This window comes from Dasypus novemcinctus, chromosome 14 (genome assembly GCF_030445035.2).
Source record: "Dasypus novemcinctus isolate mDasNov1 chromosome 14, mDasNov1.1.hap2, whole genome shotgun sequence".
Classification (NCBI taxonomy): Eukaryota; Metazoa; Chordata; class Mammalia; order Cingulata; family Dasypodidae; genus Dasypus; species Dasypus novemcinctus.
In genome coordinates, this window is record NC_080686.1 from 83,236,696 (window position 1) to 83,262,729 (window position 26,034).

The following is a 26,034-nucleotide window of genomic DNA, read 5'->3' on the forward strand; positions in this document are numbered from 1 at the left end:
AATGCTGATTTGAGGCAAAAGGACCTATGCCGTTATAGCGCATGCCTGCTCTGGGCATTTCGGCTTCTTCAACATTGTGGTAAATATAGAAGCCTTGGTTAAGCTGCCAAATTTGGGAGCCCACACCTAAGAATTAGAACATAATATGATTAAATTATATAAATAAAACAAAGATGGACAATAACAACTCAAAAAAGCCAGCAAATCATGACATTAGTACTTAAAGCCAGTGAATCCAGATTTTCCTTCAAAACTCAAACCAAACCTTTCCTAAGTTCAAAATTTCCATTAACGCTTTCCTTGTTTTCATTTTTGCTGTCTCTGAATTTCTTGGTTTCAGCTGGAAGCAGAAGTATCAAGATTCTTTGAGAAGCTATTCTCTTTTTATCATTCTAATTTTATTTTTTAAGATTTATTTATTTCTCTCCACTCCTCACCCCCCCAGTTGTCTGCTCTCTGTGTCCATTCACTGTGTGTTCTTCTGTGACCACTTCTATCCTTATCAGCGGCACCAGGAATCTGTGTTTCTTTTTGTTGCATCATCTTGTTGTGTCAGCTCTCTGTGTGTGTGGTACCATTCTTAGGCAGGGTGCACTTTCTTTTGCGCTGGGTGGCTCACCTTACAGGGCGCACTCCTTGCGCATGGGGCACCCCTACGCGGGGGACACCCGTGCGTGTCATGGCACTCCTTGCACGCATCAGCACTGCGCATGGGCCAGCTCCACATGGGTCAGGGAGGCCCGGGGTTTGAATCGCAGACCTCCCATGTGGTAGGCAGATGCCCTACCCATTGGACCAAGTCCACTTCCCATCATTCAAATTTTAATGCTTACTGTATTAGTTAGCCAAAGGGGTGCTGATGCAAAATACCAGAAACTGGTTGGTTTTTATAAAGGGTATTTATCTGGGGTAAAGGCTTACAGATACCAGGCCATAAGCATAAGTTACTTCCCTCACCAAAGTCTATTTTCACATGTTGGAGCAAGATGGCTGCTGACATCTGCAAGGGTTCAGGCTTCCTGTTTCTGTTTCCTCTGTGAGCTTACTTCCTGGGGCTCTAGCTTAAGGCTTCAGCATCAAAACTCCAACATCAAAAACCCCTAATTCTGTCCTTTGCCATGCCTTTTATCTCTGAGTCCCCACCACCCTACCGGCACAAGAGGTTTACATAATTACTTAATCAAGTAAACCTATGAATCCAATATAATCTAATATGACCAAAGGAAAAGATCAGTTTATAAACATAATCCAATTTTTCTTTTTTGGAATTCATCAATAATATCAAACTGCTACACTTACCAAAACATTCTTCCAAACTCAAATGCAAACCTAGCATCTAGTCTATTCCATCAATCAAGGACACAACAAGATAGCAGCTGTATTTCTCCAGACAACACCACTCCTTAGAGCAGCCACCAAACAACGTCGGACACTCTACAGTCTCCACTGACTCTGGCTCCTCCTGCAATCCTCCTCATTCCTCTACCTTCTCTGGCCTGATATGCATTCCATGAGGGTTGGTTTCTGGGCAACATTCTGCTCCTCATCTTGGTTGGCAAATCTACACTGCACTGCCATACACACTATTCCCTTTATCTTTACCAGGAGTAACCTCCCCAGTCTTTACCAATCCTATCAACCTTCTCCTTTAAAATCGATGACTAACATATTTCCCCACTCATCCAACAGTTAGTGAGAACCTTCTTTGTGCCAGGCTTTGGACTACAGAATGACGATACCATGAAAAGAAGATTAAAATTGGGCTCTTGTCCTTGAAGACCTCACAGTTCAGTGGGTGAGACAAGCATGGTACAGGGATGCAATACGGAATCTATTATATCAATGATATCGACAGAGGTATAGGAACACAGAAGACAGCTATGCTGCTGATGGGGATGAGGTAGCATCAATACAGTCCCTATGGAGGAGAAAAAGTTAAGCCAGAATGACCCCATGTCCTGGTTGATGCCTGTTGACCTGGCAGAATTGTTAGCAGTGTCCATTTTCATACCCAAAGGGGGATGGTAAATAGTATGGTCACATAATTCAGCTTACCTGGAAGAGATGTCAGGAAGAGAAAGTCAAAGAAGGGAGAAGAGACATATCAAGATTCACTTTCTCCAAGATTTCCCCAACTAAGCTTTTCCATCTCTTCCCATTCTTCTGTTCTGCATTTATACACTCAAATTTCCTCATAAATTTGGACCTCTTAACGTCCAAGTTATTGTTGTAATTGAAATTTTTGGCACACAGCTGGACCACAAGTATATAATTATCTCACTAACTGTTTCTCAATTGTTACTGGACATAATTGGCATGAAGAAAAAATGTAGTGGTTTCAAAAGCCTCCTCAAATCCAGCCAAGGTTCCCGACTGATGAAAGAATCCACTTGGGTCTTTCTGAAGCATAATAGCATCATCTAAGAGAGAGGTGAAATCATCTTTGCAGCTAGAAAGTTTAGCATCCAGAATCAAGATTTAGTTTTGATTTTTTTTTTTCAATAAATCACAGGCTCTCTCTCAGTCAAAGCCTATCTCTGCTACTCTGTGACATCTTGGGCGAGCCACCATCTGCATTTCTGTTGAGCTAAGCAGAAGCATACTTGAATCTGTCTTTGAACATGGGCTTGAGCTCTTTGTTTCAAGACTACTGACCCTGGAGAGCTGCCTGGGAGCCTCTGCTTTTGAAACTTATTCGTCATGATTTCTTGATGTGGATCTAGGATGTCTCATGTCTTCCCAGGCTGGGTTCTTACTCCATGGAATTCCAGACAGAACTTTCATTCCACACCACTGTTCCCTGTTTACAGTGGTGTCTCTGGCACTTTTGATACAGGCCAAGGTTCTCCACCAGATACCACATTTGGCAAAATACTACAAGGCGAACCTTTTTAAGTGGTGTGGACTTTCCCAGTGCTTGTTCTTTTTTTAAATCTTCCAAAATTTGGTCATCCGGATTTGAGTTTGTGTTTCTTTTCCTTCCTCGGCTTCCTGATTCATATTCCCACAGATTAGCTGTCTGACTTCAGCCACATGAAAATCTCTCTTCTTTTTTATTTTTTAAAATGTCCACCCCTACAATAAAGTGCTCTTAAATTTTACCACAAAATTTCTATCCAAGATCTTTCCTTCCTTCCCCCTACTTTGCTTTCAAGTGCTTAGTGTCACTCAATGCCATTTCAATCTCTGGGATTAGACGGGACACCCCTATTCTTTCTTTCCTCAATAATTAAAACACCATGTTGTAATTCTTTAACTGGCTAAATAATAATTTCATGATGACAGGGATTATATCTGCCTTGTTCACTGCTGTATCCTCCTGATCTACAACAATGCCTTGCATATAAGTATTTAGTAAAAATCTGCTAGATAAATGAATGGTGGCATTTCATTTTTTAAAATACAGCCTTTATGATGCTCCAATTTTCTATATATGATCTGCCTGATATAACCATCAGAGATAGACTTAGCAGGTATCAGCATCATTTCCATTTTCCTGATGAAGGAACTGAGAGTTTTATGATTTGTACAAGATTATTCAGCTATATAGCAGGGCCTAGAATCTCTGCCTCTAGCTTCCCAGTCCATTTTTCCACTTTTTATTCTTTTGGGCACTCTTCAGTTGGATGTTGACTTCTGGAATACACTAATGCAGGGCAGAGTGGAATGAGGATACAACTACTCCTGGGCATGAGCTCTCCCCAAGTAATGCCTGCTGAGAAGCTAAAGAGGACAGTGGTTTGTCTCAAGGTATTTAGTACTCTAGAAACATCTTCCAAACCCTGATATACACCAAGATTCTCTTTGGGCATGCTTTCTCTATTCCAACCCTTAGAAGAAGAAGCATTTTACGAGAAAAGTACAAGGGCTTAGAATCAGACAGACCTGGAGTCAAATCTCAGCTCAACTCTTTATAGATCTATAACTCCATAAGTTAACCTCCCCAAACTTATCTCACTGTGACGTTATAGTGTTTAGAGGCAAATATATAAATCCCCTAATTCAGTCTTGACTCCTAGTAGGTATAGTAAGATTTTAGTAAATGGTATATGCTCTACTTCAATATCAGCAAAGAATATTGGTAGACAAAGGCTATTAAAATTCAGTTTCTCTATACCATCAAATTCATCTTGAATCCTACTATAAAATATGTACAGTTGTAATATGTATTAATTTTTTCCAAGTCTTCCCCAAAACATACACACACACACACACAGTACATCTCCTTCTTTCTTTAGCACACCTAGCATCAGCAGTGAAATAACAAAACTGAAAAGCATTTCAGAATTAAAAAGAACTATGGAGGAGATTATCTCCTTTGCCAAAGCCAGGACTTTGCTTTAAAGGTAACATGAATTCCCAGTGTTGAAGTCATTTTACTGTCAAAATTTATATCTCACTGTGTGTGACAAAGGACCAAACATATATAAGTGTTAACATAATTATCAATTCATTTTTTCACAAAGTTAATAGTGAATGCTACCTAACTAAGACAATATCAAACATTTTTTATAACAATATAAATAGAGAAAAGACTAACATGAAAATAAATGGTGAATAACTTTTACAGGGAAAATTATACCTGGCTAAAGTGACTGAATTGCTTTATGAGAGATTTAATAATTTTCATTCCATCCATTCACTTGTTCATTGATTCAATTCAATGTTTCAATGACTTTTTATTGGATAATAAGTTTGCAATTACCTTAGGGATATACGATCCAGAAACAACAGTCATGCAACTAAAATCTGGAACTTACTCACTATCTAAACATATTAAGACTTTAGCAAGCAGTTTAGATCACTTCATGAAAATTATATTTTCCTCATCTTCATTTCTGTGATGGACTTTATTCTGCAATGGTTTGAATAAAAATATTGCCCAGAGTTAATGTCTTATAGCTCTTTCTTATTTCTTGAAATATTCCTTGGGTTGTTTTTTCACATGGAATACATATAGCTTTTGCATATCTGTTTTGTACAGATGTATCAATGGTTTTGATGGCCTAAGACTTTCAAACAGCCACATGTGAATGTTACAAGTGGAATGTACATAGCATATGGTTTCTTCTGAAAAAATCTGCTACCTAGTCATAAAACTAGTCATAAAAATAATACAACTTTCCATTTGTATGGAGCTTTAGGTTTACAAAGTGATTTGAAAGCCTCAGTACATAACCATAGGTATCCAGAAAGGGGAAGTAATTACCCTGAACATAACACACATGCACACACACCGCACTGCAACTCATGTTCACAAGGTTCCACTCTAGTGGAGCAGACACTAAATGCAGTCCGTGAAAGACTGTATTTAGACATGGAAACATTATAAAGGTCTGAACACTTTGCAGCCAAAGAAATGACTGAGACAAGACCCTTAAGGAAACAGAGACAAAGACCAAGAAAAATAGGGACACAGAGAAAAATACAGAGAGAATATTGAGGTATATATTTATTCTAGGAATGCTTTGTACATAGTAAGGCAATGGTATATAATTATTTCTATTTCATATAATAGTTTTGAAGTCTATCTTTTATCATTAAAGACTATCCAACTTGGGCATGAGCACGTCAAGGGCATGTGCTACTATGACCCTCACCTCTATTTTGAAGCCACATGTTGGATACTATCAATGATGCAGCTGGCAGAACCAGAGCATTCTCAGAGAAAACAGTTCCCAGCTCAGAAACCACTCAATAAAAGTATATTGAATGAATCCATAAGGGTCCATTTCCATGAAAGTAGATAAGCTCCCAGGATGTGAAATTATCTTAAATAGACACCTATGTTCAGTTCCAAGCAGAGCAGTGGAGGGTCAATCACTGACTTTTGCTCCCTCCATCCCTGGATCAGTGATTCTCTGAGAAGATGCCTCTTGTTCTAATGCACCAAAGTTTGTGGATACTGTTTATGCTGAGCTGTGAGACTGGTTTTGTTGCATGAGTACACTTCCACCAACAAACTAAATATATATAGGAATTGTTTTTCCAAAGACAGAAATGTTTTACCTCCACAAATAATCAGAGTTTAAATCAGAGAAATCATAGGAGTCCTTTAAATTGCTATTACAATTAATTATTTCATTGGTGAATTTTCCATGAGAAACATCTCATTACTATTTCTCTACCTTGATAACTGAGACTTGAATCCTGAGCCTCTAACCCCCTAGCCCTTGCAATCTTCCAATTTTTCTAATAATTATGATACTATGATAATTATGACTCCATGATATTAAGACACTCTGATTCCACTGGAGGCTAGGTATCAGGCATCTCAAAATCATTGGTAGAATTTGTGAAGGATTTGTATATCCTTCTACAAACAAAGTCCTATCTTCTAAGCAATATTCATTCAATTACATACTAAAGGGTCTGTGTGTTCTATGATCAAAGGGGAAAGAAGGATGTGATAATCCAGGAAAGGGAAGGAGGAGACAGATGAGGATCTTTGTAAAGAGGGAAAATAAGTCAAGTAAATAAGATCTTATACTGACTTCCTTGCTTCTACTTAATCAGATTGGAAGCTACGCGTATGATAAACAAAACCATATGTACACTAATGAAGTCAATAGGAAAAAACCTTCATTGCTTTGTGAAGGTGGGGAGATATGATGTGATAAGGCAAATGTATAATTTTTAAGAGGACACAAAATATAATCCTTAATTATAATTTTGGGAACAACTTATTTCTGGGTAGCTTAATGCTTACCCTTTTTAAGCACAAAACTACATGATTGAAACCACTGGAGGCAAATCTCTCTAAACAACCTGTTGCTTTTGTAAAAAGAAATTTAATACAATTTCTTTTCTTTGCACAAAACCATATTGATATTATCAATATTAATTATAATCCTGTGTAACAGTAAGTGATGCTCTCAGGAGAATTAGACTGTATGCTCTTTACTACATGTCTTGGGACTGCCTATTTAAGGTCTTTTAAATAAAATTTTAGCCATTCCCTTGCTGTTATCACATGCTATCCCATCTACTATAGTAATTGTAAGGGTCTTTTCCTCTCCTTCTATTTTCATCCAGTTTCCTGGAACTTCAAAATCACAAGATAGAGCTTGTGTGGTAGATTGTATAATTTTTCCCAGTTATGCACTACCCTTCTGTAACAGGATGATATACTCCCCCCAGCTGCCACCAATTACAGGACAGCAGCCCTATGGAAAGAGTATACTTATTCATCCATCCCACTTGCATCTTTGCCTTGGCTTCTGCCAGTGACCTGCGAATGGAAGTGACATAGCCATACAAAAGCTGAGGGACAAAGACCCATTCCATGGTGCTGCCATGCCTTTCTCCCTCTGCCAGAAAAAAGACAGGCCCAGGCAGGGCTTGCTCCTTCAGTCTGGACTCCAGAATAAAGAATGGACATGGGCAGGGCCACACTGGGCCTGAAGTGCAAGCAAGAAATATATTTTTCCTGGTACAAACCGCTGAGAGTTGAGGGCTGTTTTCGATTGTTTGTTCGTTGTATTTTATTTTTTTGTGCCTTGGGGGGTTTTTTCATCAAAGCATAAGCTTGCAAAGTTGAATCACACATGATTGTTATCATTGCATATAAAGAAGAGGAGACTAAGTTAGGGTTAACGGTGATCATTTATGTTGAGGTTTCTTCTGTGTATCTCCTTCCACCACAACACACACACCAACTTTCTAGGTAAGTGAGCTTCTATTATTATTTATAATTGTGACTACAACTTCTTTTATAAGAATCCCCATGGTGATCTTAACTTATAACTCCTCAGATACAGAATGAATGTCTTTTTCAGGGGTTTTAAAAGGCTATTAGAGGGGATTTTTTCGATTATACTATTAGCTTCTTGGGTATGTATAATAAACCAGCAGCCTTTGCCAGATAGATATAAAAATCACTTTGCAATCTAATTTGTAATTTTAAAATATATTGTGCATATTCTCTAAGGTAAGTAAGAAGTTTCTTCAACTTTTGAAAACTGGAAAATAAAATGTGTCTGATTGTCCTTTGCATAAACCCCTTACCTTCTGTACATCCTTTCATAGGAAGGCGTTTGTTGAGTTCATCCAATTTGTTCTTCATGTATGAAAACCAGAAGAAAGGGGGAAGAAAAAAAGAAGTATATCAGAAATGTTCTTTCTTTCCCATAGTTTTCTCTCTACTTAGCACCTTGGGTAAGCTTAAAAGAGGATCCTAAACATCAGTTAGCATAATAAGCCTTATTGAGAAATTACTACTTTATATCAAACACTTTTTTTAAAGATTTATTTATTTATTTCTCTCCCCTTTCCCCTTGTTGTCTGCTCTCTGTGTGCATTCGCTGTTGCTCTTCTGCATCCACTTGCATTATCAGGCGGCACTGGGAGACTGCGTCTCTTTTTTGTTGCATCATCTTGCTGTATCACCTCTCTGTGTGCGGCACCACTCCTGGCAGGGCTGTGCTTTTTTCACACAGGGCAGCTCTCCTTGCACATAAGGCACCCCTATGCAGGGGCGCCCCTGCATGGCACAGCACTCCTTGCACGTGGCAGCACTGCGCGTGGGTCGGCTCACCACATGGGCCAGGAGGCCCTGGGGATTGGACCCTGGACACTCCATATGGTAGACAGATGCTCTTATTAGGTGAGTCACATCCGCTTCCCTATCTCAAACATTTTAAATTAAACTTCCTAATAGCTCTAAAGTCAATGTATCTTCTTGAAGTTCTCGACAACTCTGTTCTCTTTTCTTAAAACTGTAGATAATCATGGTACCAACTTCCCATCTTGATAATGATGATTATTTGGGAACTATAATGTAAATTAATTAGAATAAGATCTCAATATATCAGATTGATCCTAGGTCCACTAAAGTGATTCCCAAACTAATTTGTGAAATCACTTTTTCCAAAGCTGAAAAGTAATGGCTCAGCAACTCTTCCCCTCACTATCTATCCTAAGGGTACTCTAGCATATTAGTACAAAAGAACACCTGCAATAATGTCAATTGCAGCACTTTTGTAAGAGCTAATGTTGGAAATGACCAAACGTTCTCAAATAGGAAAATTAATTAAATCATTATGGTATACTTACACAATTAAATACTAGTAAAAATGAACTCAACTTTTATGCATTAACATACAAAAATCTCAAAAAATATAATTATGAGGAAAACAATGATAGAATTCATATAGTATAATAAATAGCATTTATATAAAATTTATATTATGCAAAATTTTACATATATTATTTAAGAGAGCTATACTAAAGATTATGTAAGATATTTATGGGATATATATTATGGAGTAAACATAGAGACACACTAGATTCAAGATACTAATTTTGTCTGGGGTAGAGAGGAGATGGGATGGAGTGGAGGGTATACATGGAGCTTCGATTAAATTTGTAATGTTTTCTTTCTTACAATGTATGTAGAGAGATATAAGCCTGAAAATTTTTTTTCCAAGAAAAGAAAAGTAGTCTTTTGCATAAACCCATAGACAAAACAAAGGCAAGTCAAATTTCTCTAAAATGATTTAAGACAAGATATCCCAAAGATTTCTTTAGCTCCCAGAGAAAGGTAATTCAGAAAATAAGATACAACTAATAGATTCCTCTAAAACTATATCTGGGAAATTTTTCAAAGGGTAACCTTTTCAAATGACCTCTTTTATATTAACTAACTTCCTTGGTTCTTGTCAGGAGCAAAAGTAGAAAGGAAAACAAGGACGGGGAAGACAGAGAGCAAACTGAATTTCTCCAGTAGTGAGCCTCCCACTGACTCCTAGACCCCTGGGAGTCCTGGAAGGTAGCAAATGGTAGAGGAAGGGGATGAGGGGTAACATAACAACTACTTCCAATTGTTCTGAAGTCAAATAAAAAAATCACATATGTACTCATAATAAGGTCACACAGGCCGAAACATCAGATTTCCTTGCTTTAGAGTGGAATTACATCAATTCAGTGTGGTAACACAGGTTATTTCCTATTTATCATAAGTGCAGACTGGCAACTATGAAGGTCTTTGATCAATACAAAATTCAGTAAGGAAATTACTGCGAAACACTTGTAGTTTGGTGTTCAAAATTGACCAAAACATGGTGTGCTGGATAGTCTCCATTTGCCTCTGAGACCCATTTCTGGAGTCTTCCTCACCATGTCCTCTGCCCAGAAAGGCTGCCCTCTAGAGACTGCATCAAAGATGTTTGCCCTTGCTTCCTGATGGGTTCCACCAATGGGAAGCACCAGCAGGAGATTAGAGGAGGAAGAGGCAGATGTATGTACTCCTCAGATCCCTCGCTACCTGGTTGCAGTGGATTAGCACACCCCTTACCAAATACCACAATTCCTTCCCAGGCAGCTCCCTGTGTAGTGGAAACTGCTCCTCCCATTACCCTTCTGGCATAGGAGTAATAACCTGTCAGTCCCAGGATGCTTCACCATCCCAGTTGGCTTCTCTCAACCTTACCCAGCCTTTGTAAACAGTGCTCTTATTAAACATATTAGGAGCAGTCCTTTAAAAGTCCTTAAAAACCTTTTCTGCACAGGTCAGTCATCTGTTTCCTTTCAGGATCCTGACTAACACCAATGTGAACCATGGTTGAAAGAAAGAAAATCCTTTGGTTGGGAATACTGACTCCAGTGAATAACATCATAAATTCTACATTTTGCCTCATATTGTCAATTCCTGTTCTGTCCAGTAAGGGAGCCACAAGCCAAATGTGGCTCTTTCAATTTAAATTTAAAATAATTAAATGAAACAAAATGAAAACTTCAGTTCCTTGGTCACATTAGCCACATCACAAGTATTCAAAAGCCACATGAGGCTAGTGGCTATTTGGACAGCACAGAGATCATTTTCATCATCACAGAAGGTGCTATTGGACACACTACTCTCCACCCAACAAGCTTCTCTATGATAAGCAAAAAGATTATTTCTACCTTTGGCTCTACCTTATCATCACAGGTGCAGCCTAGATCAAAATCAGACTGAAGGAATGTGATCCCTGGATAATTGGGTCTGGTCACTTCCTCTGGCATGGTTGGCCTGAAGGTATTAGTACGCAGGAGATGATTCAAACTTCCATGGGTCCCATTATTAGGAACTGGCTTCAATCCCAGGAGATCTGATAAGAAAGAAAAGGGGCCAGGTGTTTCTTTAATGTTTTTTGATGAGGTATGGTAAGAATCAAAACCATCCAGTTTCCAATGGCCTGAAAACTATGAACACAAATCAGAATTGGATGAGACAAAATTAAGATGGTTGACATTCTCTTTTTACTCCCTGAACCCCTCTAGCCTAATGATGTCTTGCCTCAGTTGTCTCAAACAACCATGTTCATTGCTTGACCAGAGGGAGAGACATACCCAAAAAGAAAAAAGAGTGAGGAATAAGGCCTTCCTTAGCCATTGCCTATGTCTGCGAGAGTTACAACCTGAGAAGAAAAACGGGGCCAGCAGTGCCTTTCTGCACTTCTATGGGCCTTTTTAATCCCATATTTCAAAACAAGACTTGCAATCAATAAATAGTCACAAGTGTGCCCTCTAATGCACTCTACAGAAGTGTGGGGGCAAGAGGAGGCTTTGGCCCTGTGCCTTGAAGCGCCACTGTGAGATGAACAGGCTGATTTCATAGCAAGTGAATGGTTGCCAAGTGGGCACACAGTGACTTGCCTAAGCTGAGAGGCAGGGCAGGGGAGAGCCAGCAGCCAAGATGGGAAAAGAACCCAGGAGACCCGACTCACAGACTCCCCCTCTAACCACCAGACTGGCACACCTTCGCTAAATAGGAAAAGTTGTCCTCATTCAGGAACTAGAAGCTCAAGGAAGAAAAATAATTAGAAGCACATAAATAACTGGCCAGGATGCATGCTGGCAAAAGTTTAACTGGGCTGCAATATAAGAGATGGAAGTGGGAGAAAGCTCTGTGCCGAACTCTTGCTTCACCAAGTTTCTTACCAGCAGTGTCAAATTGGAATGCTATGTTGGATCAGCCAGAGGCTGCCAAGAGCAACACTGTGAAAACTCCCCATTAGTCAGCTGTTGAAGGAAGACAAAAAAGCCTTAGAAGGGAATGATATTCTGTCCTTGCAACCAATAGTCAAGGTACAACATTTTGATGGTGGTGAGGGTAGAAGGAATGAGGTAGTCTCAGAATACAGATACTCCATTTCTTTCTGCGACACTGACGAAGTTCATGTTAACTAAGAACTGTTTCATTAGCATTGGTTAAAAAGTCACTTACCACACATAACATTGTAAAGTTCTATGTTTTCAAATGGAGGCACTTTAGTCTTGTACTTAAATGTTGGGCCATAACCTACAAAGACAGTCTTCAAAGAGAAAAGAAAATTAAATCAATTATACATTGCTAAGGTCTGGTAACAACCCAGCTTCTATTCACAAATACCATGCAACATCCCTCACCCCACCCTTCCCCATCCTTTCCAAGAATCACTACAACATATTTTCATTTCACGGTTCCATACTCATACCTGCATGCTGTTGACCTTGTTATCAAATCCATGATCTCCCTGGAAAAAACATTTTCCCGATGGTTTCTTATAAACATCCATAGGTTTCCTACATTGAAGCAATTGAAAATTAGTTGGGATTTCTCATTAAATCACTCTGATAAAAAGCCAATTTCAGTGCATTAAGAAGATCTAAGAAATGGATTTTAAAATATTGATTGTGGTGATGAATGCACAACTCTGATTATGCTAAAACACACTGAATGTATACTTTGGATGGATTGTATGATTCTGACTATATTTCAATAAAATTGCTTTTAAAAAAGTATTTTTGTCTCTATTTTAATTGCATCACCCATGTAGTATGAGAAGACATGCTGTTCATTCTCCTAAGTGCTTTTGCTTTAACTATTACCCCAGGAAAAATGGAAACCTATGAACAGTTTATTCCACTAGTCCCAAGGTTGTGAGGTCCTCGACTGCTAGGTCAGTGTTTGACAGGCTCGCTTCTATATACACATCACTAGGCACAATGCCAAGTACTCAGCAGTCACTTTTAAAATAGCTCATTTTTAACCATGGATATCTATATTCCATAAAAATGTTTGCACACAAATATCAGTATAATACAACTAGAGAATACAACTGAGTAGTAACTTAACAGTAATAGTGACATATCTAATAAAACCTGGTTTCACATAGACAATATCTCTATTTAGAAACAGAAAATGGAAATATTGGCCACTAGACATCAAGACCATTTGACCTTCTTTCTTGTGACAAGAAAACACCTTTTGCTTCAGCGTCATATGGCCCCTTTCCAAACAATTTCATGTTTATTAGTATAAATATTTCCTACATACCTAGAGGGTAGATAGCACCAAAGTCAAGTGCTTTGGGGTAAAAAAGGAAATGTAAGATATGGGTCCCCACTCTTAAGTATCTTCAGTTTGTGATAATAAGATATGTACATATTAGAATTCTACAATACAAGAGTTAAATAAAACATATTACTGCCAATTAAAATGCATGGCTTGGCAAGGATGCAAACAGACATTTGCACACCGATGTCCATAGCAGCATCATTCACAATTGCTAAAAGATGGAAACAACCCAAATGTCCATCAATCGATGAACTGATACACAAAATGTGGTATATACATAAATGGAATACTATTCAGCTGTAAGAAGAAATGAAGTTGAGATGCATATGACAACATGGACGAAACGAGGACATTACACTGAGTGAAATAAGCCAGACACGAAAGAACAAATATTGTCTGGTCTCACCAATATGAACTAAATATGATGAGTAAACTCACAGAGTTAAACTCATATTCTAATAGGTTACTAGAAGGTAGAATGTGGATTGAGAAGGGGGAGCTGATGCTAAATGTATACAGAATGTTTAATAAGGGGATTGTAAATGTGGGGAAATGGTTAGAGTTGATGGTAACACATTAGAGTGAGTATAATCAATACTGCTAATTTAGAAATGTGATTGTGGCTGAAAGGGATCATCTAGGGAAGTTGATGTCAATAGAAAGAAAGCTAGAGGATAATCTAGGGACTGTAAAACATAGGATTTCAATGGTAGATGATGACTGTGTATAATAGTACAAACACAAAAATGTTCCTCTATTACAAGGTGTTAAGAATATGGTGATACATGGAAAAATAGAACTAATGTTACATATAGACTATAGGTTAACAGTAATATTGTAATATTTTTACAGCAATGCAAAGAGTACTATATCAATGCTAAGAGTCAGTAATGGGGGTGTATAAGAAGATATGGGATTTTCCCTTTTCAAATAATGAAAACATTCTGAAATGGAATGGGCTGATGACAGCACAATTCTGTGATGAAATTGAGAGTCACTGAGGGCACATTTTAGATGGATTGTACAAGGCAGGGGACCATATAACACAGTGAATCCCATGGTGAATGATGGACTATGGTTAACAGTACAAATATGAGAATGTTCTCTCATGAACTATAACAAATACACTATACTAATACATGGTGTTAATAATAGGATGGTTTGTGGGAAAACACACCAAATATAAGCTATGACTATGAATAATATTATGCCAATGTTCTTTCATTAATTGTAACAAATGTGACACAACAAAGTAAGGTGTTGGTGGTAGGGCATATATAGGAATGCATATATTGTATGCATGATTGTTTTGTAAACTCACAACTTTTCAAATTTAAAAAAAAAAATTCCTGGCTTTGGTATATAAGAATAGCATCTACCTCTGAAAGGGGACGTTCTCACCTTTCATCATCTTTCACTTAACTTCTATTTAAATACTGTGCTTTGCTCAGCTAAAACCTACCAACAGAGCCCTACATTGGGTTTTCCCTCTCTCCCAAGTTGTCCCACACAAAAAAGGTCCTGCAGAGACCCCCCTTTTCAGCCAAACCATGTTGGTCACATCTTTGTAAGTTTTTTATGAAGGCTCCCCATGTTTATTCTAAATTATTCCAATAATTTCTGGTGTTCAAATATCTCTTTATAATTCTCCATACTTTAACTCTTATGTATTCCCTTGTATTGTTACAACAGGATATTCATACATTTGTCACATACGGTTTTCAAAGTGTACTATACAGATACTAGTTTCTAAAGGATCAAAATTTTCTCATTATTTTATTCTCCCTTGTTACTCATTAGAGAACCTACCTAGAATGCATGTAGAGTATGTACAATTACTGCTTATAGACTGATTCACAACACTTTTCTTGAGATTGGAATAAGAATGAATGGAGGAAAGCTCCTGTCAAGTCTGTATACAAACAGATAAATCCTTAAGGAATAACTCCTTGGGAGAGGTGATCACCTTCAGAAGCTTTCTATACTAGATTGAAAAGCAAGGAACAGTCTGTTCAATACTAAACACTGCCTATCAGAGTGTGTCCTTCTAATATGGGAAAGTCTTTTGTAATGCAAAAGAAAGCAAATACCTGAAATATTTAAGGCAATGTAAAACATTCACAATAACAGTGGTTCTAAGACTCACATTTCCTGAAGTCCTCTATAAACACTGCTACAGGCGAAGACTGGTCAACTGAAATCAAGTCAACCCAGTGTCCTAAGACAAGGTCCCAATCATTCTTTTGTCATACTCAAGTACTAAGAGTAAAGGCTAGAAGGTAAATTCCAAAAATGAAAGAGAGAGGGACACACACACACACACACACACACACAGAAACATGGAGATGCATCACCTCACAGGGATGTATCATCTCAGCTTTAATTATTTAGCTTGCAAAATCTTTGGAAACAGATTTCCACCTGAGATTCCTTTTCCCTAACCTTGCTCCTCTTTCTGATAGCAAAGGACCTTAAGGTATTCCAGGTGCCAAAGAGTTGGCTGTCAAGATGAGAAAGGGATAGCCAATACCCAAATTACCTTGCAACATGCCATCTGCGCTCCACCAATAAATGAATGTCTTCAATTCTTCTGTTGTTAGCATAGTGCAAACGTTTGGGAAGGTGCTGCTTCATATAAGCCTTAAAGTGCTGATCTGGTTTTTTACACTGAAATATAATGGAAATTGGGGCCTTATATGGAACAATCCTCGATATTCCCTCGCTAAAAAGTTGAATGAGGGTTTAAGTCAAACAAAAGGCTGGCAAGGGAAATAATACACACTGAAAACAAATAGGTTCACCAGGGGATTAGATAACTTTGAAGATGATATGGCAGGTTAACGGGGGAGTTAGGAATTTTCAAGATACATTCCTGACTCCTGAGGCCATCAGTGAGAGCAACCCAAACTCCAAGGCCTTTCCAAGAGCTTCAAATCAAGGGGTGGGGGTCGGGGTAGGGGGATGTGTGATTTATATGCTTGGGTGCTTTTTACTGGATCGAGGAACCAAGGTGGGCAGATCTGTTTCAGAGAGAGCGAAGGTTTGTTGATCACGAATGGTTACTTTTCAGTGCTAATGGAAGGATCACCTCCTCTCAACACAATCATTGCCAAGGCAATTAAGACCTGCAGCTAGCTGTTCACAAGCTCAAGGCTTTGAATGCTCTTAGGGAAACAGATATACAGGATGGCAGGGTGGTGAGGAAAATGCTCCCCTGTCCCACTGGAGAGGTGGACACAGGAGGAGACGCTGTGGAAGCCATTCTGAGGTCAGAGGCCTGGTGACTCAAATACTTACCGTAAGATTAGCCATGATGGCTTTAGGGTCATCTGTTCAAAGAGAGAAAGAAATAATGACGATTACTCCGAGGAATCATTTTTTATAGCAAGAGAGTTTCAATTCTTCCTTTTTTCCTCCCCCAGAAGTGCTAGTACTTTTAACATTGTGCTTTAAAAATACATAAAATTGTGTGAGGGTATTTAATGTTTCAGTAAATGCAATGCAGCTAAAGAAGAAAGTAAACTGCCCTGCTAGAGCCAGGTCTCTTCTTCTGGGAGGGAATTCCTCCTTTTGCGGCACCTGGATACCACTGAGTAAATGGGCTCCTTAAGTTTCACTGATGATACCATTGGACCCTAGACTCAGTTTATTTGCAAACTTAATGTCAGGAACTAAGCTGGGCATCTGGGACATTAATGCAATTTCCTATTTATCTGCAAGTCTTTGAAAGAGAACATCATCCACCTTAAAGATGAATCATCTAATCCATTGAGTTATTTTTTTAAAGGGAGTTTTGTGTCTTCGGTCATAGTTAATTGCATAGCTAGCTGCTCCCCCCAGGCATATACACATGGAGTCACCTCCTTTATTTTCACTACCAGCACACAAAGGATGTTTTAGTTGATACCCTAAACTAGCTAAAAGCAAAACTGTGTAAATGATGGCTGGGTATAAACTGTGGACAGCACTATATTATCTGAAGGTCCCCTTTGGAGAGATGTAAGGAAAAGGAGGAGATTGTAGGTTGGTTGGATTTTGTTTTGCTTTCAAATAATTTGCTTCAGTATGCTATTATGAAAGCAGCCAAAAAGGTTCAGAAACGATACCAAATGCTATGACATGGCTCTCCCTGGAATATAAATACCAGGGCAACAGGCCCTGTTGATTTTATTTGCTGCTATACCCCCGGTATCTGTCATATAGTAGGCACTCAATGAATATTTGTTCACTAATATTAATAAATATTTCTTCATATTTATTTAAAAAGCTCAAAAAAAAGCTTGTCCTGCGGGCACTTATATTTATACCCTCAAAGACTAAATGCAGAATTTAGTTCTAAAGTTAGGAGATTCAAATCCAAAATGTGGGTTATATTCTGTTTCAATTGGGACTAAATTTTAGTTTCATCTTTTAACAGTATGCAAATAAGTAATGGCTAACATGAATTGATTCCTTACCCTATGCCAATCTCTCTGTGAGAGCTTTGCTGGCACTTTCTCTCTGGTCATTCACCACAAACCTGAAGGTAGATACTGCCAGTGCCCTCACTAAGTCAATATAAAAATAGGTCTTTAGAAGGGTCAAGAGTCTTCACAGTGGAATTCAAGTAATCTCATTGAACAAGCCACACTTTTAGTCTCTACCTTCTTTAGTCTCACAAGCCACAGTCCTCCAAGGGACCAAACAGGAAAGTTCATGGTCTTTGGTAATAAAGAGAAAGAACTAGCCTGGGCCAATCTTATCCTCTGCAGAATCCCAAAAGGGAGGCAAAGAATTATGAGGAAATAAATTGAGTCCGCATTAAGGAGGCCAATCCCTCAATTCTGAAGTATCCCCCCTTCTCAGGCTAACAGTCCCCTCTTTGTGTTAGGGGAAGAGGTCTCTAGCACAGTGTGAGACTTGAATTCAAATCTCAGCTCTGCCATAATTCCAGCTGTGCCTTATTCCAAGCAAGGTACATTACCTCTCTGTGAACCATTATGACAGGGATAATAATGTGTATCACACAGGGCTATCGGAAGGATTAAATGTGACTGTGTGCATGGCTAGCTGAAGTAGTGATGTGCGGAGACACTATTCTCACAGCTAACATTTCTGTAGCTTTTACTATGTGCTAAACACTCATCTAAGTCCAGACCCATGCGTTTAATCTCTCATTTGATCTTCGTAACAAGCCTTGCTTTACAGATGGGGAAACCCGGGCACAAAGTCACAAGTACCCAAGGTCACAGAGTGAACACCTGGCAGAACCAGGATTTGAACCTAGACATTCTGCCCCCTTTGTCTGTGCTCTTAACCACTCCACTCTACTGCCTCTCACAAAAGGAAATCACAAATATGAGTGTTTTGTAAAGTACAAAGCATTTAACTATTGGTAGTTCTTATTTCATTGGCCCCTGAAAAGTTTTTCTTCCCCCCTAAAATAGCCTCCCCATTTCATTTTCTGATGTCTGAAATGCCTTCAAAACAGACAAAACCTTTCTTGCACAAGCCCTCCAGTGCAAACACTAAAATCAAGAGGTACCCGAGTGCCTTGCCTGCAGTCTTTGGCGAGGGCCCTGCTGTCTCAAATGGACAGAAGACAAGAGAGTACATTGAAGACAGGAAAGCACCCAGAACACAGAAGCCACCAGCATTTTGTTTATTTCACAACGTTGCCTAGAGCTAACCTTGGAACATTTCCCATTTGTGTTGACTCAGGAATGTAATTTGGGAAAAACAATTTTCTCAGGCTTTCAGCTCAGTGTCAATGGTTTCTGATTCCCAAGACTAAAAGCTCCAAAGTTTTTCTGTTGTTTTGTTTTTTTCCAAAATGCCTTATTTCTCCAATAAAGCTATGGGCTTCTCAAAAGCTAGGCAGACAGCACCTAAAACATCTCGGTCCACAAATTAAAGCTCTTGTCAGTGGCATCTCACAACCTGAATGTGTAAAATATGTGTCAAGATTGTTCTTCAAATTTTAGTTCTTATCTTCAAAATAGCTGCTGCTTTCCAAAGTTTGATATTTTTCCTCCGGGATTCTGCCAATCATTTTACAAAGATAGAAAGCAGCCGAGAGGCTCCTAGCAAACCTTCAGCATCAGACTGCGGTTCTCACAAGACTGTCAAGGACCCTCTATTTCTACAAAAGAGCAAGCCTGAAAATCTTGTTGAAAATCTTTTCCCTTGTAAACAGAAATGCAGAGTTATAGACATGCCTCAAATTAAGTACATTTTCCATGTGAAAAAAAACAATAGCAAATATTCATAGAATGCTACTACTTGCCAGGAACTGTTCTAAGTGATTTAGAGACATTATTTTTCAAAGCAACCCTACGAGATACCTACTGTTACCATCCCCATTTTTCAGATGATAAAACTGAGGCCTACAGAGCTTTAGTGACTTGTTAAAGGCCATTCAGCTAAGAAATGGTAGAGCTAGGACTTGTACCCAAGTATTCTAATGTGAGGGACTTACCTACACCATTGTATTACTACTTTAACAACTCATAATTTTAAAAAACAACTTACATTTAGCATTATTGCTAAATTTGGATCGAATTCTTCCTAGAGTTCCAGGTACTAAAAAAATATCATCCACGTTTGTCAGGTAATTGCTCAAGAACTCAGTTCTATCACATGTAACATCTTCCATTCCTGTCGGGAGGGGAAAAAAATATTTTCGGTCAATCTCAACACAGGCAGCAGGATCCGAACCTGCGATGTTCCATGTGGGAAACAGGCTCTCAACTGCTTGAGCCACATCTGCTCAGAAGATAACATCCAGGTATCTTGTTCATTTGTTTTTAACAACCTAATGAGAGGTGCTCTCTCTTTTTCTTAAGTTGACTTTAAAATGTAAATGCTGATTTATGTATCTTTCACAAGACTTTGATTTTGATAGGGTTATCTTGCAAGCACTAAAAGATTGAGAAGTATCCTCCCAACGATCATTTCAAGTCCCTCAGCAAGAATAACCAAGACAAAGGAAGTAACTGTGATTTTAAAAGCAAAATCTATTTATACAGCCATTATGAAAGATCTTTTCTTTAAAAATGAAAAAAAACTAAAAACTCCTAGATTGCTTCCAACTCTTCCTAGCTGGGGGTGGTATAAATAACTGGAATATATAGTTCTGTGTCTCTTTCACAAAATATCATTGTCTAGCTCTCTCTAATATATCTCCTGTCTTGAGGACATAATCTCAAGTCCTTGCTGTCTCCATTGGTGGCCTTGGATGTTGCTGATAAAACAATATTGGCAGGGAGCAGTGCGGCTCAAGCAGTTGAGTGCCTGCTTCTTACACGGGAGGCTCAAACAGTTGAGCACCTGTTTCTTATGTGGGGGGTCCCAGGTTCAGCTCCTGGTACCTCCTAAAAACAACAACAACAAACAACAAGCATGAAAAAACCAACACAGGGGAGCCGATATGGCTCAGTGGTTGAGTACCAGCTTCCCACATACGAAGCCCTGGTTCAATCCCCAGCCCCAGCACCTCAAAAAAGAAAAATAACAATATTGGTAACAAGAGATGAGAAAGAAAATTGTCAGCCCCAGTGACCACCCAAACTGAAAATAAAATAACTAGAGGGAAGCAGACTTGGCCCAATGGATAGGGCATCCGCCTACCACATGGGAGGTCCTTGACCCATGTGGAGCTGGCCCATGCGCAGTGCTGATGCCCGCAAGGAGTGCCCTGCCATGCAGGGGTGTCTCCCGTGTAAGGGAACCCCTCGGGCAAGGAGTGTGACCCATAAGGAGAGCTGCCCAGTATGAAAGAAAGTGCAGCCTGCCCAAGAATGGCGCCGCACACACAGAGAGCTGACACAACAAGATGACACAACAAAAAGAAACACAGATTCCCGGTGCCACTGATAAAAGCGGTCAAAAGAACACGCAGCAAATGGACACAGAGAGCAGACAACTGGCAGGGTGGGGGGGGGGGGAGAGAAAAAGAAATAAATCTTTAAAAAAAAAACTAGAAAACTAGGTGCAAACAATTTAATTAGTCAGAACTGGAAGCTGGCAACCAGAATACAGAAAGAGGTCTTGGAGCGGGAAATTTTTAACCAACAAATATTTCTCCCTAAAATTGGCTTCTTGGCTCCCATTCAATGATAATATCCTCATCAATGTCAAAAAAAAAAAAAACAAACTCAGATCTTAGCATCATAGATAATGGAGGCTTGTTGCGACCTTTATTACTGTTTTTGAAATTTATGAGATGATCTGGAACTATGCAGGTTAAAATACTGCTTTACACAATTCATACCACGAATATCCTCTAAAAGGAAAAATAAGTGATACTATAAAGGACACCCTAAGGTTTTAGAATAAAGATGCATAATCCAGCCTGGCCTGTGTCTGGTAAAATTCAAATTAATGCCTTCTGGGATCCCAGATCCAAGCTTTTTCTTTTTTTTTTAAAATACAAATTGGAATGAAAAGAGGGCAAGATAGAGAGTAATCTTCATACCATACTGTCTTTTTACATTTAAGCCCTCAGGAAAACGTAAAAACAATAAACAGCCACTGTGTTCTAGCACAATGTTACCCCAGGAATCTAGGAAGACACTTATGCCAGTCCCATGGTTAACAACCAACCTTGCTTTCAAAGACAGATGGGCACTGTGCTAAGTGCTTCTCAAGCTTTACCACCCTTCACTCTCCAGACCAGTTTAGTAAAGCAGAGGTTAGTTTTCTTATTCTACAGATGAAGAAACTGAGACTTGGAGAGGCCACACAATATAACACACAGCCCTCGGGTGGCACGATCCCATTTGAACTCCCTTCATCCTGACTCCTGTGCTCCGAAAACCAAGCCCACACTAGTTTTTAAGAAAGACATTACAAATGGGGCTACTCAGCTCAGAAGCCCACACTCTGGTAAGACAAGGTTAAAATCTATGGATGGCCTTTACAATGTTCCAGCACGTGATTCCTTGAGACCCATCTGCTTCTTAGATATTTGGCTCCAGCATGCGACCAAATGCTTTTGACACCTCCAAAGTCTCTGTCCTGTCTGCAACTCTTCACTACGCCAAACTCATGGAGCATGATTTTGTGGAGGTAACATTTAGTCCCTGCAGAGGAGCAAGTTAATCCCTGCAGTTTTTTTTTTTTCAGTTTCTCATAGATCTTATACCCCTAGAAGAATGTTCTGGAAAGAAAACTTAGGCCCAGAGGCAGAGTTTTGACTAGGCAGATTTGCCTGTCATCTTTAACATACCCAAAGAGCCAACCAATCTTCTTCCCAACCTTCTGCTAAAAGGGAACATCCTGGTATTCCAGAGTTACTATTTCAATTCGATAGTTCTGGAATTGCAGAAGCCTTTCTCCAGAACTCAGTCTGCTCTCTAAGGTGCCCCAGCCCCTCTCCCAGCTTTATAATAATAATATATTTGCAATGCTCTTGATCACCTCGAAAAAGTGGTCATGAATTTTTCTACTTAGAAATATTGCTTCCAAACTGCCTCTTCCTCTCTTTCACTGTCATTTCTATTCTAGCAGGCCCCTCTGGTTTTGGCCTTGATTTACGTCAGTGAACAAAGGGAAAGCCTTTTATTTATATCCTACTTCTTTGCCAAGAATCCTGTCTTCTGCCTCCTTATCATGCTTAGCCATCTCAATCAACTCTGTGGGCTCTCTCTGGAGCTGTGGTTGGCAGGCACCATGTACTGTCACCTGAATGACTCATTCACATGGAGGCCACTAACAGCACAAGTAAATTGCTAGCAATACTTTAATAAGAGTCAGATTTTTGTAGAATAGCCCTTCCTGGAAAGAATATGGAGGTAGAACAAAGTGAACACAGGGTTCTCTCCGGACATATCATGGCCTAATGATTCCTTCCCTGACTTGAAGAAAAGGTGGAAAGGTTAACTAGCAACCGATACAAAGGACAAGGATTCCTGTTCTCAACCCATTTGGACACATTATCTATGCTTCCATCCCATTAGAAAACAAAAACAAAGCTTTACCATGGTCTCCAACAAAGATGACATTTACACAGCGATGCAGATTTAATTGTTTCAGTCCATCCATTAATTGCCCCACAATCTTGTCAATTTCCCTCAGAGGATTTGTCATCTGGAAAAAGGAGCAAGTTAGTTCCCACGGTTTCAACTTCTCATAGATCTTCTACCCCTAGAACATTGTGGAGAGAAAACTTCCGGCCCAGAGGCAGAGCTTTGTCTAGAGAGATTTGCCTGCCATTCTTAACACAAATCTGGTCTAAGCATGTTATATTTGTGTTCTTTCAGGAGAATTAAAATCTCTTCTCATCCAATGTCTTTGAGGATTCTTTGGTATAAAAATACCAGAAATATTATCAAGACGATTCTTTTTTTAGAGATACAATGCCCTTTCTAAAATGTAATAATATTCTTAAAACACAAGAATTTTGAGAATAGCAGAAAGCTAGATAGGTAGTTTAAGCCTCTTGTTACCTAGTTGAAATCACATTAGGCCTTGAATTATGGCAAGCAGATGGGAGACTAAGTGAATCAAAAGCAGTTCTGAAATGATAATCTTTCCCTGGATTTCAGATATCACTAATACAATGGGATCCATCTTATGTACCAAAGAACTTCACCATCACTATCTGAAAGCAATAGCTTCTTAATGGAAGAACTTATTCTAAGAAACAAACTACTGCTCCTCAATCTAGTTCCTTTCAAGCTGATCTTGAGTAAAATAAGAATCTACAAGAGTCCTAACAAACAGAAGTGAAACCACTGAGTTTGTTCTAGAAGGATTCTTATTTAACCCAGCAAAGAATGAAAACTCTGTTCTCTGAAGAATATTTTCAAACCCTAAGGACCATAATCCATTTCTCATTTCCTTGCTTCAAACAGAAGATACTAACAGCATGCATGAGGCTTCCCCTCTCACTTTCATCTCTAATTGTGCTATGGAAAGATTTTCAAGAAACATCTCATCAGAAAATGACTGAAAGTACTTTAGATGATTTTTACAGATTAACTCTGACCAAACACATACGACCATGATAACAGAGATAAGAGCATAAGGGACCCACACACAATTTTTACTCAGACAAAATGTCATCTTCCATTAGCATCATCTTAGATTAATCAAAACCAATCCTCATATCATTTCATTGCTGAAACCAGGTATAAACATTTTTTTTCTTCGTATCAGGAGTTGTTACTTCAAATTGTACCACAAAGAATAAGTCACAACTGAAAGCTTCAGGACGATATATGCAGCACAATCTGAAGAGGTTAACAGATGTGGGAGCAAGAGGAATTTGCCTCTGAGAAAACCATGTTCTCCTCTAAGATCTTTGTCTAAACAAATACCAAAAGCCTAACATATGTTAATCCTTGGCAATGACTTATTCTGCCTTACATAGCAAGGCATCTCAGGGAAGATCTAATCCCTGTTTCTTAGTGATCATACAATGACAAGATGCTTCAGAAGCATTTGAAGTTTTCAGGAAAAGTAACAACATATCGTTTGTTCAGAATATACTAGAAAGAAAAGCTATTACTCATATCTCTATGAGAAAAGAAAACAGAACTATATCTGCTCATTGTCTACTCTTTCTTGCTGTCTCAGCTATCTCCTTGTCTTCTTTACTCTAAGAGCACTAAGCCAATTTTCTATTGAGTTCCATTCTACTTAGTCTTTGATGACTCTCCGATACCTTAATAGGTAGTTCTCAAGAACTGAGGCTACAAACTGCCAGGATTAATTTTGTGAAAAAGTGCAAGCAAAACTAATAGGCTTCTTAACAATCACTTTAAACCTAAATGTTAATACTAGTTTTAAGGTACCTAACTCCAGAGGGGGGAAAAGACCCCTTTTCCTGTCTTCTCAAGAGCTCAGAAAGTATTCATGTTAGTGTTAACCTCTGAAGTAGCAGATTCTTTTGGACTCAAAGTCAAGGACAATGCACCAGAGTTTTCCTAAAACTCATTCATCAGATTTTCAAATCAAGACACTGAAGTAAACCTTCAACTCAAACCTGCCCGCCACAAAGCTTTGGAACAATGGATAAACTTACTTTGTCCTGGCGAGTTTCCGCAGCATAATGATCCATCCTATGTAATTTTCTTCTTCTTTTCTTTGGAGGAGCAATTGGTCTTTCCTGTCTCCTCTTAGGGGCAACCTTCCTCTTAGGTCTCTTAGCCGGAGTAAGAGGTGAGCCATAACTACTCTCCTGTACTGGCGGATAGAGATGTCTGGACTCAGAAGTCGTCTGTCCCTCTGGGTCAGATAATAAAGCTCACACTTTGCCATCTGGGGTCAGCAGAGTCTCAGTCAGAATGACTGAGGCTCCTTAAGTGAAAAAAAGTTGGTAAATAAGGGGTGATTCAGGGAACTCTAGAGAGAGTAGCCTCCTGAATCCATCTTGATTCTGTGGTCAGTTTCTTCGCTGAGAACAGGAATGTAATTTAGGAGAACCTAGTCAGGTTGGTTTCTGCTGGCTGAGGGCCTACTCCTGATACACCTAAAGGTGACATAGAAGAGAAGTTCTGCAGTCCATAATCCCCGAATCAAGGAGAGACTGGTCCCTGGTTATGAAAAGCTCCCCACTTTTAAAGTACTAGCGCTTAAAACTGAACCAGAATACTAGTCACATGGTCATTTCTAAATGACAATGGAGTTTTTGTGAGTGGTTCCAGTTCACAAAACTGAACATACCAAAACAACTGTCACCTTCATGGCAAGTATCAGGAAAAAATGTAAAAGCCAGGTATGGAACAAAATAT

The 26,034-nt window shown here is 39.0% G+C and overlaps 1 protein-coding gene across 11 annotated transcripts in view; it reads right to left on the bottom strand.

The window, feature by feature from the left end:
- The window catches only part of ENPP2 (ectonucleotide pyrophosphatase/phosphodiesterase 2), a 107,478-nt gene that overhangs the window by 13,309 nt on the left and 68,135 nt on the right, over positions 1–26,034 (bottom strand). For 4 of the 11 annotated variants that reach the window (XM_012520534.4, XM_012520533.4, XM_012520532.4 and 1 more), the window contains 9 exons: positions 25,326–25,481; positions 23,278–23,386; positions 19,829–19,954; positions 16,616–16,647; positions 15,858–15,985; positions 12,456–12,543; positions 12,206–12,293; positions 10,903–11,087; positions 8,008–8,059 (listed from right to left, as the gene is read on the bottom strand). In XM_012520534.4, coding sequence (XP_012375988.1) covers positions 8,008–8,059; positions 10,903–11,087; positions 12,206–12,293; positions 12,456–12,543; positions 15,858–15,985; positions 16,616–16,647; positions 19,829–19,954; positions 23,278–23,386; positions 25,326–25,481 — 964 coding nt within the window. The remainder of the gene's footprint in view (positions 1–8,007; positions 8,060–10,902; positions 11,088–12,205; positions 12,294–12,455; positions 12,544–15,857; positions 15,986–16,615; positions 16,648–19,828; positions 19,955–23,277; positions 23,387–25,325; positions 25,482–26,034) is intronic. The other 7 variants (XM_058275958.2, XM_058275956.2, XM_058275959.2 and 4 more) reach the window with 3 other exon arrangements.